This window comes from Alnus glutinosa, chromosome 5 (genome assembly GCF_958979055.1).
Source record: "Alnus glutinosa chromosome 5, dhAlnGlut1.1, whole genome shotgun sequence".
NCBI classification, from domain to species: Eukaryota; Viridiplantae; Streptophyta; class Magnoliopsida; order Fagales; family Betulaceae; genus Alnus; species Alnus glutinosa.
Genome location: NC_084890.1, coordinates 29,694,174 through 29,712,230, shown reverse-complemented (window position 1 = coordinate 29,712,230; position 18,057 = coordinate 29,694,174). Strand labels below are relative to the sequence as shown.

General features: G+C 31.6%; 1 protein-coding gene, 1 long non-coding RNA gene and 1 other non-coding gene across 4 annotated transcripts; 2 read left to right on the top strand and 1 right to left on the bottom strand.

The window, feature by feature from the left end:
* Positions 1 to 8,730: 8,730 nt before the first annotated feature.
* LOC133869981 (small nucleolar RNA Z278) lies at positions 8,731 to 8,844 on the top strand. Its single transcript, XR_009900605.1, has one exon. It is a non-coding gene; the product is annotated as a small nucleolar RNA Z278 (small nucleolar RNA).
* Positions 8,845 to 12,892: 4,048 nt separating this feature from the next.
* LOC133869625 (uncharacterized) lies at positions 12,893 to 15,494 on the bottom strand. 2 transcript variants are annotated; one of them, XM_062306668.1, is made up of 3 exons: positions 15,202 to 15,494; positions 14,945 to 15,110; positions 12,893 to 13,058 (listed from the first exon to the last, which is right to left on the bottom strand). In XM_062306668.1, exons 1-3 carry the CDS (start codon positions 15,351 to 15,353, stop codon positions 13,020 to 13,022), a joined length of 357 nt encoding a protein of 118 aa, XP_062162652.1. In that variant the 5' UTR covers positions 15,354 to 15,494; the 3' UTR covers positions 12,893 to 13,019. The 2 variants fall into 2 exon arrangements, 1 of the variants encoding a protein (XP_062162652.1); XR_009900485.1 differs by lacking the exon at positions 12,893 to 13,058 and adding an exon at positions 14,149 to 14,552 and having other exon boundaries at positions 14,945 to 15,494.
* Positions 15,495 to 16,974: 1,480 nt separating this feature from the next.
* On the top strand, positions 16,975 to 17,396 carry LOC133868133 (uncharacterized). Its single transcript, XR_009900297.1, has 3 exons — positions 16,975 to 17,046; positions 17,150 to 17,221; positions 17,358 to 17,396. It is a non-coding gene; the product is annotated as an uncharacterized LOC133868133 (long non-coding RNA).
* The last annotated feature ends 661 nt before the right edge of the window (positions 17,397 to 18,057 follow it).

The following is an 18,057-nucleotide window of genomic DNA, read 5'->3' as shown; positions in this document are numbered from 1 at the left end:
CAGTGTAGAAATAGGCAGATGGAGATATTCAAATGCGATGTTAATTTCAAGGACATTTGGAAAATTGTAGTGAGAATACGTACACACTGCCACATTTTGAATATTTCTTGGCCTAGCTTCTTCTTTCAAACTTCCGATTGGTCCTTAACTTATTATTGGAGATATAGAAAATAAAATTTTTTAGGATTGACAGTGAAGATCAATTAATTTTATTCTCACAAAAGATAAACATTGATATTTTTAAATGTTTGAATATTAATTAAATTATTAAATTATCTATTCTTATTAATTTAAAATTTTAGAATAAGTGGTGACTTAGCTAGCCCTAGAGAGAAAAAGAAAAAAGAGGAGAGGTGTTTAAGGAGGGGGGAAGGCTCCACGCCTCTCTCCCCCCAATGGTGCTTCCCTCCTGGTCCCTCTAAGGCTATGTGGTTTTTTGTTTTCTCTTTGGCTTAAATTTAGTGGAATTTTTGTTCTTCTAATTCTTCAAGGGCTATGGAGCTTTGGGTCTCTTAGTCCTTATAAGAGTATGGAGCCTTGTGTTTTTTTTCTTGTTTGGTTTCTTCAGGCAGGAAGGCTAACACGACATCTCATAGGGAAGCGACCTCTCAGTCCGTGTTGCCGGTGAAAGCTTAGCTGAGCTTTCTTCTTCTACATCTATTTTTTAGGCCAGATTTATGTTTTTCCACCGGTTTCTACAAGACACGCACCCCTCAGTAGCGTTCCCCATCTTCCGACGTAGGCTTGTGTTAGGTGCTTTCTGTAGTTATTTTTCTTGTTTTTTTAGAATAGTTTTTGAAAGTCTGTTTGTTAAATTTGCAGATTTTATAGGACTTTTTATGGCTTGTTAGCTAGATCAACCATCTTTTCTTTGTTAGGGATGCTTTATTGTTAAAGAGTGGCTCAAACATCTGTCCCTGTAATATTTGTTTATTTGTAAGCAGCACTCAAATTAGATTTTTCTGGCTTAGTGTTTAGGGTGTCGTTGTGCTTCTATTTATTGTATTTGCTTTCGGGCCTTTTCAAATTAATGCATGATAGTTCCAATTTTTTTGTTAAAAAAAAAAAAGAATAGAAGAATAAGTGATGACTTGACATTAAATTCCATTAATAGCATTCTATACACATTAATTTGCTCAAGAATGCCGTGCACCACAGGGTAGAAATAGACATGAATGGAGATATTTCAATGCAATGTGAATGGTCATGATGTTCAATCTTTGAAAGAAATATAGAAAGTTATTGTGGGAACCCTTCTGACACTGTCGTTGTCCTCTTGCACCGACGGTCTAAATTCAGGAATGGATGATTTTTACAAGATTCTCACGACGTGTTGACGCTCGCATGTCTGAGGTTTCTGGGTGGTCATTGATGTTGCCTATTTGAAGACGTTAATTTGTATACCATGCCAAAATTCTTAACATCAATCAAGTTTGTTTTGTCAAAATTGTTTGTTATTTTGTTAAATCATTATTTTTTTTTTTAAAGCTTAAGTTGGTAGGAAGAGAAAAATTTAATTATTTAATTAATACTTTAACACTTTTTCTTACGTGTGGGCTTAAATTCTCTATTAATAGGTGAGGTACAACACGTAAAATATTCAATTGAAATGGTCTGGGGTGAATCATTGAGACAAGATTCTAAATGTGATGAAAATGGAATTCTACGCTGACCATATATTAATATTAAAATATATAATATAGTAGAATATTTTCCTTATTATGTAAGAATATATTTTATGATTTGATACTTGTTATATAGAATCATTACTTTTTAGAGGATTGATTGTAATTGATGGTAATCAAATCAAATAATTTGATTATCATACTTATTTTTATTTCCACCTCTACAATTGGAATATTTTCTATTTAAGCGTGATGAAATAATGAAAACGTATGCAAAAAAATTAATCTCAAACATTGTGTTTGACAATGTTTAATTAGGTTGTCTTTAATGAATTTAAAGGGTTTAGGTTCCCTCAAAACTTAACAAATTATCCCGTTACGTGTTTGTGAAATCATTCACGTAACACAAACTCAAGACCTTTGGCTCTGTTACCATGTTAAATCACTACTTGTCCCAAAAATTTAAGCTTATAGAAAGATCAACATAAGTTTAATCATTTAATCATTAATTTAACAACTTTTTCAAGTTGTTGCTACATATTAAAGTCTTCTATCACTCACGGAATAATACTTTGAGTTGGAATAGGGTTGCTGAAATTAAATAAAAATTAGACATTAAACACTTTGGTTGCCCTATGAACAAATCATTTCCTGCTGATCCTAATTTAGCTGCGGTGTTTCGTCATATCAATCCAATGAAATTCTCTTTTCAGTAGTTTTGGTATAAGCCGTAGTTGTGATCGATGCTAGCTTTAGACTATGGCGTTGAATTAAGGCTTTTTCGAGTTTTAAACAATGTTATTGTTTGATCCGAAATTGACTTTAAATTCGTATTGGCATTTGAAGGGAACAATTTTGGATCTAGCAGTAACCCCCACCTTAGCCCAACTTCTCCGAAAGCCCTGGGATTTGTGAGATCCATGTCTTTTTGAGACATTCTATGCACCTTCTTTGATATTCTTCAGTCTTTGGAGCTTCATATACAAAAATACAACCAATAGAATCCGATCGATTCTCAGAACACAAATTTATCTTAATTTCCTCTGTTCTGATCTTCTTCAAATCTGGCCTCAAATATGAAATTTATGATTTAATGCACATTAATCTCAGTCAAGCATATAATTTAATTATAACATTAGCATGTAACAAATATTCCAAGAAACTAATTCTACTTTGTCATGATACAAAAAACAGTAATTTTAAGCAAACAAAAATTATGGAAGCTTAATCAGGTGATCCAAGAGGGTAAAACTTAGTCCTTTCAATTCTCATTTGCTCAAATGACTGAATGCTGACTATAGCTACCATATTGTCCATCCTTATTGACAGCCAAGCTTATATTAAAAAACAAAGTAAATGTACTCCCCGCACCAAAAATAAAGAAAAAAAAATGTCTAGAAAAATAATGAATAAAAAAAAAATAGTTGAAAGATGTACAAGTAATTACATCTTATTCGAAATATCATCATAAAAAGTTTTAGCTTTTTCTTTTTCTTTTTCTTTAATCTAAGATATAATAAAATAAATAGTTTTTATGAACTACCTTTTATAATTTGTTTCAAATTACAATCAAATTCAAGCTGGGTTTTTGAATTATTCGTTTTTCTCATAGTGAGACGTACGTTGAAAAAGTCTCTCTTGATTAACGTTTGGTAAATCTCTCGCAAAATTCAAGGAAGTAAAAACTTCTCCAGTTAATCAATGATATATTTGAGCAATTTTTTTATTTTTATTTTTATTTAAAAAAAAAAACTAAAGTTTAGTACAAGAAGGCAAATGGAAAGCCTTGACAGCAATAATTAATCGTGACATGTAATAAATAATAGCACAACTCCCAACAAACACCAAGCGAGTTGCTTTGCTCAAGTTCTTGGTACGAGAGATTGATAATGCAATGAGTATTATTTGTATCTGACCTGAAAATTTATTACAAATTATTATCAAAATTTATTACAAATTTAAATTGGAAACTTGATAATGTATTATTGGCGTGAGAATACAACCAATTTTCCAAAATCGCAGATGACTTTGACAAGACTGTCATCAAGGACGTTCTGATCGATTTATTAGATGGCAAATTTTCAATGAAGACTGTCACCAACCATGTGCAAAAATATATATATGTCTTCATCTGGGCCATCTGGCTTTAGAACGTACGCCGTGCGCCACAGTGTAGAAATAGGCAGATGGAGAATTCAAAAGCGATGTTAATTTCAAGGAAATTTGGAAAATTGTAGTAAGAATACGTACACACTACCGCATTTTGAATATTTCTTGGCCTAGCTTCTTCTTTCAAACTTCCGATTGGTCCTTAACGTTGCAAATTTGAAAGCCTTGACTGCAACAGCTAGCCGTTCTATCTAGACTCTAGTACTGGGTATACAATTAATGCCAAAACTCCCAATATGAGTTGCTTGCTATCAAAGCTTCTTCTATGTTGTGCCCCATTTAAAGGAGATTGAACTTGAGCTGACCAAGATATTTAATTTAATTTTCTGCTTTACCCTCATATATTTGAATAATAGAGAGAATATATTGCAATGAGTATACATTGATGCTGCTGAAATTTGGACGGCCAATTCTACGTCAACGAGGACTTAAAATCACTGGAAGAAATTATAGCTTAACTTGTAAAAGCCCTCCCGTGATAGAGAGTTCATAAATTGGTATATGCGTTTCAATGAATAAATGAATGAAGTTCTTACTTCTTTTTATTCGGTTTATAAAATTATTATATCTCTTTTAAACATGTAAAAAATACTTATCTTTTTAATAGCATTAAAAATAAAAATGAAAAGAAATATAGAAAATAAGATTTTTTAAGGCTAACTGTGAAGATCAATTAATTTTATTCTCATAAAAAATAAATATTGATATTTTTAAATGTTAAAATATTAATTAAATTATTAAACTACTCATTCTTATCCGTTTAAAACGATTGAGTCCCTGTTTGATAAAATCGTTTCCCTTCTATTAAACATTCGATTTAATTACTCCACCAAACGAGAAGTTTAACATTCTAGACTCTATTGTTTTTTACTTTTTTATTCATTCTAGAAAAACAAAGAATAAAAAAAGAAAAATAGTTGAAAGATGTACAAGTCATTACATCTTATTCGATATATCATCATAAAAAGTTTTAGCTTTTTTTTTTTTTTTCTTTTTAATGTAAGATATAATAAAATAAATAGTTTTCACCAACTACCTTTTATAATTTGTTTTAAATTACTATCAAATCAAGTTGGGTTTTAGATATTTTAAAAATTAGATATCGTTATTTGAGATGTTTTGAAGTTTAATATCTTTTAAGTTTAAAAAATTAATAATTTGATACTTTTAAGTAAAGTTTTCTCTGAAATATACTTATAAAAATAAAATAAAAAATTGTAATTTTTTTATGAAAAATATTTTGTATGGAAACAAATAGATGTAAAAAATATTGGAAAATTAGGTGAGAATCGGACCACTTTTCCAAGCTCGTATTAAAGGACGAGACCAACTAATAATGAATTTGACAAGATTGTCATGACATGTGCAGCCAAGTCTTCATCCGGCTTTAGAATGCCGTGCACCATGGTGTAGAAATAGATAGGATTAAAATTCTTTCAAATTCTTTGAGAAAATCGAGATCGATGTTCGATGCAATGTCAGTCATGATGACTGGAACCCACTAGTAAATTAGTGATGGCTTTCACAACATTTGTCAATGTCATGTGCACAAGGTTGACGCATCACGTACGCATGTCTTGGTTTTTACTTGAAAATTTAAAAACTAAATTGTAATTTTAAAGTTTAAAAAATAATTTTATCAAATATTTAACTACATATTTAAAAATTATATTTAAAATATTAAATTCAAACGGACATCTTGTTTATTTAAGTATAATTAACTGTATTATATAACTTTTGATTTAGAGAAATGCTAAAGTATCTCATTGTGTTTTTTTCGTGTTCTCTTGAAATGATATAAATGTAATTTTTTTGATTAAAAAATTATATCTATGCTATCCAAAAGGACATAAATATAATTTTTTTTATTACATCTATTCCGTTTCAGGAGAACATCAAGAGAATACCAAAAGATGCTCTGACATTTTTCTTCGATTTATAAATAGAGAAAGAGTAGTGAGCAAATAAGAGATATATTATTTGCACAACTCTTAAATAATAATTGCACAACAATGTTGACATGTCTAACATTTTTTTTAATAAAAAATAAAAATACTGGACAAATCAGTATTATTGTGCAGCTAACATATCCCAGCAAACAAACCTAAAACAACAAAGAAATTAAGAAAATAAATCTAAAAATATTTTAATATCAACTAAATATCAATTATATTTTTCATATATTCTAACACAACAAGAACCTTCGATGAAAATATTATGGGACATGTCCGGATATAGTTTGCGGAGAAGATAATGACATTGAAAATCCTTGAAACAGAAAATCAATACAAAAACGTATAAGCCCAATACTAACAGAGCATGATAATGGCTAAAAAGAGAAAATAATTATAGAAGATAGCTAAATATCAAATTTTATTCTACAAACAAAAAAGAACAAGAAAAAAAAATGCATTGATATTTTTAAATTCCGCCAATAATACTCTTACCAAATTTCCACAAGCATCAACGATTGAGCCCCTCATTGATCTCGTTTATTAAACACTGAGGATGGTACACCTGGCATTTGTTAGACTTCTCCACGAAACTATTTCTTCTTTTTGAAGACACTATGAAACCAAATTCACCGAGATTAACACTTTTGAGTTTGTAATGTTGCTCAAATTAAATAAAAGTTAAAAATTAAACACATTGATTGGCCTAAGAAGTAACCAATCCTAATTTAGCTGCCGTGTTTGATCAATTCACTGAAATTCGCTTTACCGTAGTATTGGTATAAGCCATAGTTGTGAAGCTAGCTAGATAATGGCATTGAATTAAGGTTTTTTGGAGTTTAAACATTTTAAATAACCACATTCGCATATACAATCTTAGTTATTGTCAATTTGATCAAAAATTGACTTTAAATTCTATTGGCATTTGAAAGAGAATTTTGGAGTAATAACTCCACATAACCTACGTACCATTCAAACATGATCTAATGTGTAATTAGCAAGAGGAAGAAGACCAATTACAACAACAACCATGTGGTATATTTTAGATGATCTTCATACATAACTATTATGAGTCCAGCTCTAGTTGTGGGCTGGGTTCTTAAATGGATCAGGCAACTTTTTTTTGTTATCTTAGAGGGCCGAAAAGCCCAAAAAAAAAAAAAAATCAAACTAGAATCCCCACGCTTTTCGTCATTTGACTGTAAGCCTTCAGATTGTAATTTAAAAGATTTGAGGTACAAGTTTGGATTCATAATAAATTCGAGACATCCATCAGTTTTTGTGTTAAATAGAGAGCATAAATTAATTCTGTCCCTTAAATTTTATTTTAGTTTTTTTTTTAAGAAAAAAAAAGAAAAAAAAGAAAAAGGGTTTAAGGATCACCCAGTTCACTCAAAGTGATGGTCGTTGATGGGCAATCAAAAATTATGAAAGCTTAATCATTTTGCTAGAGAATCAGGGGATCGAAGAGGGTAAAACTTAGTCCTTTCAATTCTCATTTGCTCAAATGACTGAATGATGACTACCACATTGTGAATCCTTTAGATTTATTAGAAACTTCATCTTTCTTCTAATGAAAAATAATGATTTTAGTATATTGTAAGATTCTAGAAAATATATGATTATATGCCGAAAGTAACTTGTAACTCAATCTATGAACTTCAAAGTGGACCATTTTTATTATTATTATTATTATTATTATTAATTTTTTTTTTTTTTAAATGAAAATGATGTAATTTCATTGAGTAATTCTTGGAGTACATTAAGTTTCTATAAATTGTTCATAAAAAAATGAGGTGGCTTTTAAAATCACAATTTAATCAAAATCATTATTTGATCAATCACACGCCCAATGATGATTTTAAAAGTCGCCTCATTTTTTATGAATACTTGTTGAATACTTAATGTACTCCTAAAATTACTAAATTTCATTAATCCAAAGATACTGCTAGGTTTGCTAAGACAATGCTATGAATAAAGGGTGGACACTCTATCCATACCATGTCCAGCAATTGTAACTCAATCTGAGCTTCAAAGAATATAATTTGTTACATCTTTGAGTGTTGGTTATGTTCAAGGAATAGAGTATGTTAGCATAGGAAGCAGAGATAGTAATTACAAGTCCCAAATTCAAAGGGCAAAAGAGTAGTCCTATTTTTTTTTTTTCATGGATGTGCTCCTTGGTCAAGTTGGGTTAGAAGCATATGCTTAGTTTTCTCAAATAAATAACAGAAAACTCAGGGTGAAGATCATCCAAGGTTTCAAATTCGATACAAAAAAAATCCCAAAGCAATGATCCTCCAAGGATTGAAGTGAATAAGAAGGAAAAGATGAGAGCTCAGGCTATCCCATACTTATTTACAAATGATGTTATTGCAAAAAGTTGAGAGTTTAGAATTGAGCACCCTTCCTCCCCCACACAACATTGGGGCAATATTTACATACAATGATAATTAGCACCAAAAGTGCAATGTCACAATTGCTATCATTTTCGTGTCCCAAGAGCAAAACTAATGACTTTGTTTCCTTCAAAACTTTGAGACTACCTTAGAGTAACCATTGGTACTAATTATAGGCCACTACAATCATTAGTTGTACTAGTTATAAATGTTACAATTATTATCTTTTTTCTTTTCTTTTTTTTCCAAGCAAATGTTACTATTATTATCTATCATTACAAAGCAAAGTCTATAAACAAATCCCTTTAGGGGAGTCCCAAGACTATTATATTATTTTAAAAACACAAACATGAAAGAGCTATAGACAAGTTTGATGCTTTCATACTAGCTTCGTTCAGTATGCTGTGGAAACTGCAATTTGATATTCTTGAGTGTGACTGAAATATTTTTTGCATCAACCCTCGGTTCAGGAAACTCTCCACAACACTGCAATGCCAATCCCATTACAGATGATATGCAATCCAATGTATTTCAATCTTGGTTCAATTGTATTTCATGGTTTTGGTGATGATGCTTTAAAATGCTGTTAATGATTCAATCCAACTTGTTTGAGGTGCTGTGGAGCCAAGCCCTTGCTTAGCAGGGGGAACCTACTTGGGGAAGCAGCATTTCGAATGAAATTAATGGTTTTCATTTAACTGAAGCAATAATTATGTGAAATTAATAGTTTCTTTTATACCTTGTTAGGGAATGAAGTGGTGTTCTATTTGCTACCCTAGTTATTGTGTTTGATTTGTGACCATAACTTGTTTTTTAGTGCTAGTTGAAAATTTGATTTTTGTAGTAATAGTGTTTGGTTGGCTTTTGATTTGATATTGTTTAGATTGTTGTTTCAAGTTTGATATGGGTGAGTTGCATTTAGCTTGATGAAGTTGATTGGAACTCCACGATAGATCCTGAATTGTTGTTGGACTTGGAACGGGAACCCGAGTCTCATAGTGATGGAGATAAAGATGAGAACATTGTGATTCTTGGTGATCCCCTTCCCTTGAACCAGTCTGTTCCTTGCACAGGATGGGGGAAGATGCTGAAGAGGACTACTTTAGAAAAATGATAGATTTAACAAAACGGTTGTTGAAAAATATGACTGTTAAAAAAAAAATGACTGTTTGAGAAAAAAATGACCGTTGAAAAATTTGCATTAGAAAAATAACCGTTTTAACAAAACGACTGTCGACAAATATGACCGAATATAACCGTTTGAAAAAAAGGATAGTAAAAAAATTTGTGATAAAAAAAAAAATGAATAAAGAAAAAATATAGAGTTAAGAATAGATAATTAGATGTATGATGTCTTTTAAAACCTATTAGCTAAACTAGATAAAGTGGGTTTTGTTAGGTATTTTAGATTGGATGTATGGTGCCTTTTTTCTTTTTTTCTTTTCATTTTTTTTCCTTTTTTTTCGAATTCTTTTGAAACATTTTGAGGATTATTTTTGTGTTTTTGTTGGCTTTAGGGGGACATTGGCATTTTTTAGTAGTTTAGATGGGATATTGACACAATTGGTAGTTTGTAAAATACATTGACAATAGAGTAGTAGTTTGAGGGGAGTTATGTATATTTTTCCTAAAAAAAATAAAAAATAAAATAAAATTAAAAAAAAAAAGGTAAAGTTTGTTAAATTACTAATTGTTCTACAAACTTAAACTTATAGGAAGAGGTAAATTTAATCACTTAATCAATATATTAACTCTCCCCCTCACATGTAATATTTAATCGAGTCAATGTGCCCAACAATAACAAAAATACCCTTCATAAAATAATAAAAATTGTTAAAAACATAACAAAAAAATATATATTTTATTTTAATAAAAAACCAAAAAATTATTTTTTAATTTTGTTTTATATGATTTCAGTTTGGGACACTCCTTGAATTTTCATCTTTCTTATTTTTCTTTATTTTTTTTTCAATCTTTTTATTTTTATTTATTTATTTATTTATTTATTTTCGAATTTACTTAACCTTTTTTAGGATTATTTTTGTGTTTTTGTTGGTTTTAGGGGGACATTGACATTTTTTGGTAGTTTAGGGGGGACATTGACACAAGTGGTAGTTAGGGAGACACATTGACAATAGAGTGATAGTTTGAGAGAGGTATGTGTATTTTTTTCAAAAAAAAAAAAAATGTAAAGTTTGTTAAATTACCAATTGTGCTAAAAGCTTAAGCTAGCTTATAGGAATAGATAAATTTAATCACTTAATCAATACATTAACACTTTCCCTCACATGTAATTTTTAATTGAAATAAGAGGTAAATGATGGAGTCTAAATTCGAACTCAGGACATTTAACTTTGATACCATGTTAAATCATAACTTGTCTTAAAAGCTTAGACTTATAAGAAGAGGTAAATTTAGTCACTTAATTAATACTTTAACAAAGTTTACATATCCTTCTCAAACTACTACCTAATAGACAATATCTCTCTCAAATTTTTAATTTAGAGACAATGCCCAAAACTACCAAAAATTGTCAATGTTCCATCAATGGCAAAAATACCCTTAATAAAATAATAATAATAATAATAATAATAATTAAAAAAAAACAAAATACATAAAAACCAAGAGTGGCCAAATTTAAAAATTAAAAGAAAAATTAAAAAGCTTTTCTATTTCTTTTTTTTTTTTCTAAAAAAAATATTTTTGTTTTTTTTTTTTCAGAAATTTTCATTTTTTTTTAAAAAAAAAAACTTACAAACTTCTTCTTTTTTTTTTTTTTTTTTAAGAAAAAATTAAAAATTTCTTTTAAAAAAAGTAATTTTTTTTGAAAATAATTTTTGTTTTATTAAAAAAATTGTAAGGTTGGTTTTGTCTTTTTTTGGCCTTGGGGTACATTCACAATATTTTGGTAGTACGTCAACTTTTTTTAAAAGAAAGAAAGAAAAAAAAAAAAAAAAAAAAGAACATACCGGATCGGATTTGTTGGGGACAAAGATGCTTGGTTCTTAACCATTATGAATCAAAAAATTGGAGTAAGATTTCAGAATTGGCCTCGTTTAATTATATATGTCACTATGGACAAAAATGGTCATTATGGACAAAAATGCTTGGTTCCTAACCATTAGAAGCTACACCTGCTGCTTGTCCAACGAACGGTATGCCTTTTTTTAAAACTTGTAAGTTGTAAATTAGATTTGCTAATCCCCATGCCCTTGGCCACGTTGAGATGTCGAGAAATATGGAGGCTAGAGTATTGAGAGGAAATGAGCGGTGCAAGGGGAATGGTATTACGAGAGAGACAAGTGTGGGTTTCTTAAATATTACGCATGTCTTCAAAGTTCAAACTTGGGGGTTCTTTTGTATATACTACAACCGCCTACTCCTAAAATTGATAATCGTCATGTCATAGATGGTTAGCAATTTTTTCCAACCTACTTTAAAAGCGGTTACGTGATTAGCCGATTAGCCGTTAGTAGATAATGGCCGGTTACTAACCTACTTGGCATGAGTTTATTTACCGCCTTTTCACCCATACTTGGCATGAGTTTAGTCTAGTAAAAATGAGTGCTGAAGCTGCCCCATGCATGCTATGTTGGGGTAATATCAAAATACCATGATACATTTGTAATGAGCAACAAAAATACAATTCTACAATTGCTATCATTTGTGTCCCATGGGCACAAATAGTGATTTTGTTGCCTTCAACACTTTAAGATTAACTTAGAATACTCATTGGCAGCTAATTATAGGTCACTACAATATTAACTATACCAGTTATAAATGCTACTACTATTATCTACCATAATAACACAACGGCTATAAACAAATCTTTTTCAGTCTCAAGACTATTACATTATTTCAAAAGTACAAACAAGGAAGACTTATACACAAACTAGATGTTCTCATATTAGCTACGTATCCTGTAGAAATTTCAATTTGATCTTGTTGAGTGTGGCTAAAATATTTTTTGGCGACTCCGAGTACTGAAGAAATTCAAAGAAGCCCATCGGGCTTGCATGATTTTATATGGCTCATCACATTTTGTTAGTACATAAAAAATGAAGTACAAAGATGTACTTCTTAGAAAATTCCTAGAACTGCTTTTATCTTCCAACAATCTTTAGAAAATTTAACATCTAGAATTCCTAGTACTGCTTTGCATAACACGTGGCTGTACTGGGTTTGCATAGTATAGTTGCATCACAAAATTTTGCATTGGGCAGACAGAGCCAGGATTTCTCAGATCTGCCTCTTCATCTGCGAGTATAGCCTTTTAAAAATTCTGATATGGTCCAAAGTTCATTGTTAGAATTTTGTGGGATATAAAATTTATTTCTTCAAACAACAATCACTTGTTTATTTGAGGATGAGGTCATCCTTTAAAGATGCATATTTACAGTGCTCTAGGTCTAGTATACATTTCTGGAAAAGTAAAAAGTCAGTCAACATGACGAACTAAAAGGGGACTATTATACCCGGTTCACTAAATAACCCATGTTTCATGAAACCCAAAGATGGCTTTTAAGATCATTCACTTAAATCAGGAAATTTTCACTATGAAATCACCAGGTTAGAACCAATAATCTTGTCACTCCTCATGGGTATGAATCATTAACAGTATGATGCATTGTACGGGAATCAAACTCCTAAACACATACCCACCTCCAATCTCATGTAAAATAGACCACAACGACCCTGAGCTAAGTTGGAAAAGTTAGATTTCGAAAGTAATTTGCAATTAGTTACATAAAAAAAGCATACCTATAGTTCAAATGTTTGACAAAATTATACCTCATACATGCAAAATCTGTTAGCTTTTGTACATCTTTAAGAAGATCAGGTCAGTTACAATGACTAAATTATATTAAAATCACTCAAATCCCTATCCATTTGAGCAAGTAGCAAGAGGATGTCTGGTGCACATGACAGAATAAAAGGGGACTAAAAAATCAGTTTGGGGTGATTATAAAAATGGACAAAAATTATTCAAGACATCAGACAGAGAAGTCCCATATTCTGCATCCCTATGTTCTACTGATATGTATGTTTTCCGACGCAGAGGAGAGAGAGAGAGAGAGAGAGAGAGAGAGAGAGAGAGAGAGAGAGATTAACAGCTAGTATAAGAAAACATTTTACATCTAAACAAATTTTGGACATTTCATGAGCAAACCAGGATGGCACAAAAAAAGAAAATGAAACATGGTAGATAATTTATTAGAGTATCAATTCAATATAGATCTTATAGATGCCAAACTATACAAAACACGGTGCAAGAGATATGTAGTTTTACGTGCAATATAAAATAAGTGTAGAAATTGTCAAACAAAACCAAATAATCAAGGAAGACATGACTAGTTTTTGAGTTGATAAAAAAAAAAAATGTTCTAGGCACAAGCCACACCTTTGATAAAGAACTGGATGGTGAGGCATACACCTAGAAACTGCAACTTAACTTTGCACTGCCTCAAGGTGTACAAGCACCTCACTCTGAGGTGATCTCAAAGTAAACTTCAGAAAAAGCATCTATTACAACCTATATGACCTCAGGAGAATTTCATAGCAACAACAGACCTTATCATTCCTTTTTAGATAGTCACTGGTTTGAGGTGAATTTTGAATGTATTAATGCAAAAGGATTGTTCAAACATCTATTATAACAAATGGCAATAATTATGATTACCAGAATAACAGAAATGCTAGAATCAAGTGATTAGATTGAGTAAAACATAAAGGATAAAATGAGGAGCATTATCTCTTCAATTGATATCAAACTACTAAGCTGCAGTACAGCCAATAATAATACCTATGCACTGCTGCAATACCACTACTACTATTGCACATTCAATTGGGAAAATGCCATACCACAATACCATCTGGTACTGGTTCCTTGATTCAAACAGAGAACCAGTACCAGATGGAACACTTTAAATTGGAGAGAATTCGACTCACTAGTAACTAAGTTTCAGACTTACAACTAGGAAAATACCACAATACTTGGTTCAATTGAGAAAATGATGAAAGAAGGAAATTCCTCTAAAAAATGATTCCAATTAGCAAACTATAGATGCACACTAGATGCATCAGTGAGACAGAATTTGAGCTCCTATGAGGCTGACAGCCAAGATTCTATTAGGTGTGTTAAGAATGATCCAATTCAGTGTGAAATCTATTGCAAGATAATAAGTGAAAGAGTTGGGTTTCAGATACAAAGATTCTGACATCTAGGACATATTACATGATTTACTGTGTGATTCCCTCAAGCACTGAAGAAATCTGCACTGTTACATTTTCTGTCTGCTGTTCCAGTCAAGTGGCCTTTCTGTTCAACTCTTTGTGCAGAATCAAAGTGAATGACTTACTCACAGAGCAATCCAAAAGAATAGGGAAAAGACCAAAATCGACTTGAACTGAAAAAGAAAAGCCATACACACACACACACACACAAAAAAATGTTAATAAATTACACAATTTCAATGGGAAATCTCTTGGCCTTTCGTGTGTTAAACAGAATGCCCAAGAAAGAACACAAATAAACAAACCCCAAATAACAAAAACCCAAATTTTCCAACAAATATTGAACCTCTAACTAATTTCCCAACAAATATTGAACCTTTAATGAACCCAATCCAAACGAAAATTTAGGGTTTTTCACATATGAGCCTCCAACAATTATTTTAAATAATCGAAATCCACCACATTCACTCAACAAATTCAAACCATAAATTGAAATCGACCACATTCACTACGAGAAAAAAACATGAATCAATGGACCAGGAAGAGTGAAAATATAAAAACACACCGATTGATTAGAGGGAGGCGAGCTGGTGGGCTGAGCGGGCAGTTGGCGTCGATCAACGGCTGTGGAGTGGCGTTTTCCCGTAGATGTTTTGTGAGAGAGAGCGATAGAGCAACAAAACTTGGACACCAGAATCTGATCGTGAGAGGCAGAGCTTATTACTTCATTCCTAGCGTAAATTCCAAAGAATCCACAACATTAGTTTCATCCATTTTCACACCTGGGTGGTGGGATTATAGTGTCAAATGTCAACTACACACATTGGTTGATTCACGTAGGTACAGCTTTTGCAAAACCAAGATAGTTTGAGCCAACTTTGTTTCCAAATCATGTACTGAAGTTCCCTCAGAAGCACTTGTGGTAGTTTTGTCAAATTCTTGATCATGCTGGCGAAGAATCGCTTCGTGTTCATGGTTTTTGCATTGAGTTGCTTCAGGTTGCTGAGATTCGCAAAGGCAGTGTTACCCCAAGGACAAGGTACGAGCTTGCTCTTCCGTTGTAGTTGGTATACAGGGGAAAGAAACGAAAAGTTTGAATCTTGGGGAGTTGGTCAAACTGGGTGTCACCCATTAACTGTTTGGACTAGTTGGGCTTAGCTTATCATTTTTCATAGTAAGATATGAAAGTACTATGCATTGATCTTCTTTTTTTTTCATTGAATTATTTGGTGACCAAACAGAAAATTGGGGGTTTCCCCATTGAAATTTATGATTATGGTGCTTCACTAGTGCATGATTCTCTGGTGCTCTCTAATTAAATGGGCTACGTTCTAATTAGCGTGATTCTCACATGTTTATAGGTCTAAATTCACATAATTCTAGCAAAATTGAGTCAAATCTTCTATCTTATGAATGATTTTACATCTCCGTATGATTGTCAAAAAAATATAATTTTTTTATTAATTAATTTAAGTTAACTCATCTAAGCCTTCATCTACGAATCTATATATGTTTAGTGTTATTTTGTTTCAGGTTAGTGAAAATTTTTGTTGACTATACATTGTAATGAAGGCCACCAAACATTATTTTCAAAAGCTGCCTTTTTTACATCCATGACATCTGCAATATATTGTAAAATGCTAACAGCATGTCATGATTGATCTACTTCTCATGATAGTAGTTACCTATATTTACTATCTAATAACTCATTTATTATAGAGTGCTCAAGTTCTATAGTCTTCCTGGCATGCTTCCACCTCAACTGGTGAAGCTTCCTCACCTTCGAGAAATGTAAGATCTTTTTGAAATGCTTCAATTTCAAGTTTGATGGTAATATTTTACAGCACTAATGTCTAACACAATTCAATAGAATTTAATAAAAACTATTTTTTCAGCATTTTCAATTTACACTGGTTGTCCTCTCATTTTAGTGATTTTGCTTACAACTATCTCAATGGGACAATACCACTGGAATGGGCTTCAATGCGATTGACTTCTATGTGAGCTCTTCTATTTTATATTGATTAAGTTTTGATTTAGCTGCTTTTCTCTTAAATTAACCAGCAAGTAATGTGCAGCTCAGTTCTTGGGAATCGCTTATTAGGGGAGATTCCAAAAGAATTGGAAAATATTACCAGTCTCACATACCTGTACATTTTGAACTTTGGTTTGAAGTCTTCATGAGTAGGCTTGAGTTGTAAAATAAAAATAAAGTAGAAAGACTCTGGTTTTCTTGTGAAGTGTACTGCTATGACCTCAAACCTCTGAAACTTTTCGTGTTTTTTAATTGTTATATGGCCGTTTTGATACCCCTGCACTCCATAGTGATTTCTTGGATTGGTTTAATCATGAGTTTCTATTATGCTCTTTTAGTAATCTCAATATTCCTTTTTTATTTTTTATTTTCTTTTTCAAACAGAAGCCTTGAAGCAAACCAATCCTTTGGCATTGTTCCTCCTGAGCTTGGCAATTTTACCAATTTACAGACTTTGTAAGACATCTCATCTCTTCACTTTGGTAGGTTATAAATCTTTTTCTTGCTAACACATTTTTTAAGGATTTCGTTGGTTCATTGCTGCAATATTGTTATTGCTGGATGCTATCCTCCAATAATTTGACAGGAAACTTGCCGATGACTTTTGCCATGCTGGGAAGTCTAACAGATTTGTGAGAATTTATTATATATGCTTCTGTTGACACAATTCACTCCTCCTTTAAAGCATAAATGTAAACATTTCGCTGATGAACATCAATTTATTGCACAATGTAGTAGGATAAATGATAACAACTTCAGAGGAACAATACCTGATTTCATACAGAATTGGAAGCAACTGACAAGATTGTAAGATCCTTGTTTTTTTTTTTTTTCAAGACATCTCAAGTTTTTTTTGAGTCTCCATAGCAGAAAAGCCTTTATTTTTTTTCTTTTTATGTATATTTTCTAATAGTTAGTCTCATTCAAATTTGAATTCTTGAAGAGAAATGCATGCAAGTGGACTGGAGGGACCCATCCCACCAAATATATCTCTTCTGAGTAATTTACAAGACTTGTGAGTAAAAAACCTTCTTACATTCATCCAGTTGCTTGATAGGATGCAACTTGATTTTTTGGTATATTCAATCAACAGTTTTGGCTCATGTGGCATCTTTGAAACAGGAGGATTAGTGATATAGATGGGCCAAATCAGGATTTTCCTAAGTTGATAAACATGTCTGGCCTAGTAAGATTGTATGTTTAATGCTTACATTGTCAACTATATATTCGATTTGATGATGCTTTATGTGATACAATTCAGTTATGTATTTTAGGGTTTTGAGAAACAGTAAGATTTTTGGGGAGATCCCTTCATACATCTGGACAATGAAGAATCTGCAAATGTTGTAAGTAGAGCATGTGACATATTGGAGTATGCTGTTTACTAGCTTGAATTAGGTAATCATATATTTATATAGACGTGTGTGTGTGTATCGATATTTACCTTCAGAATGCCTTTGATTTGGATGGTATTGTTTTCAAAGAACAAAAGATAGCTGACAACAAGATGCTTCCAACGGTGTTATTTTTCCTAAACTGAAAATATAAAACAGTTTCAAGAAACTTTTTTGATGCTTTCTGAAAATAGGTGGTAGCGATCCAACCGATGATTTAAAAATAGGAATTTGGTTTTACACTTAATC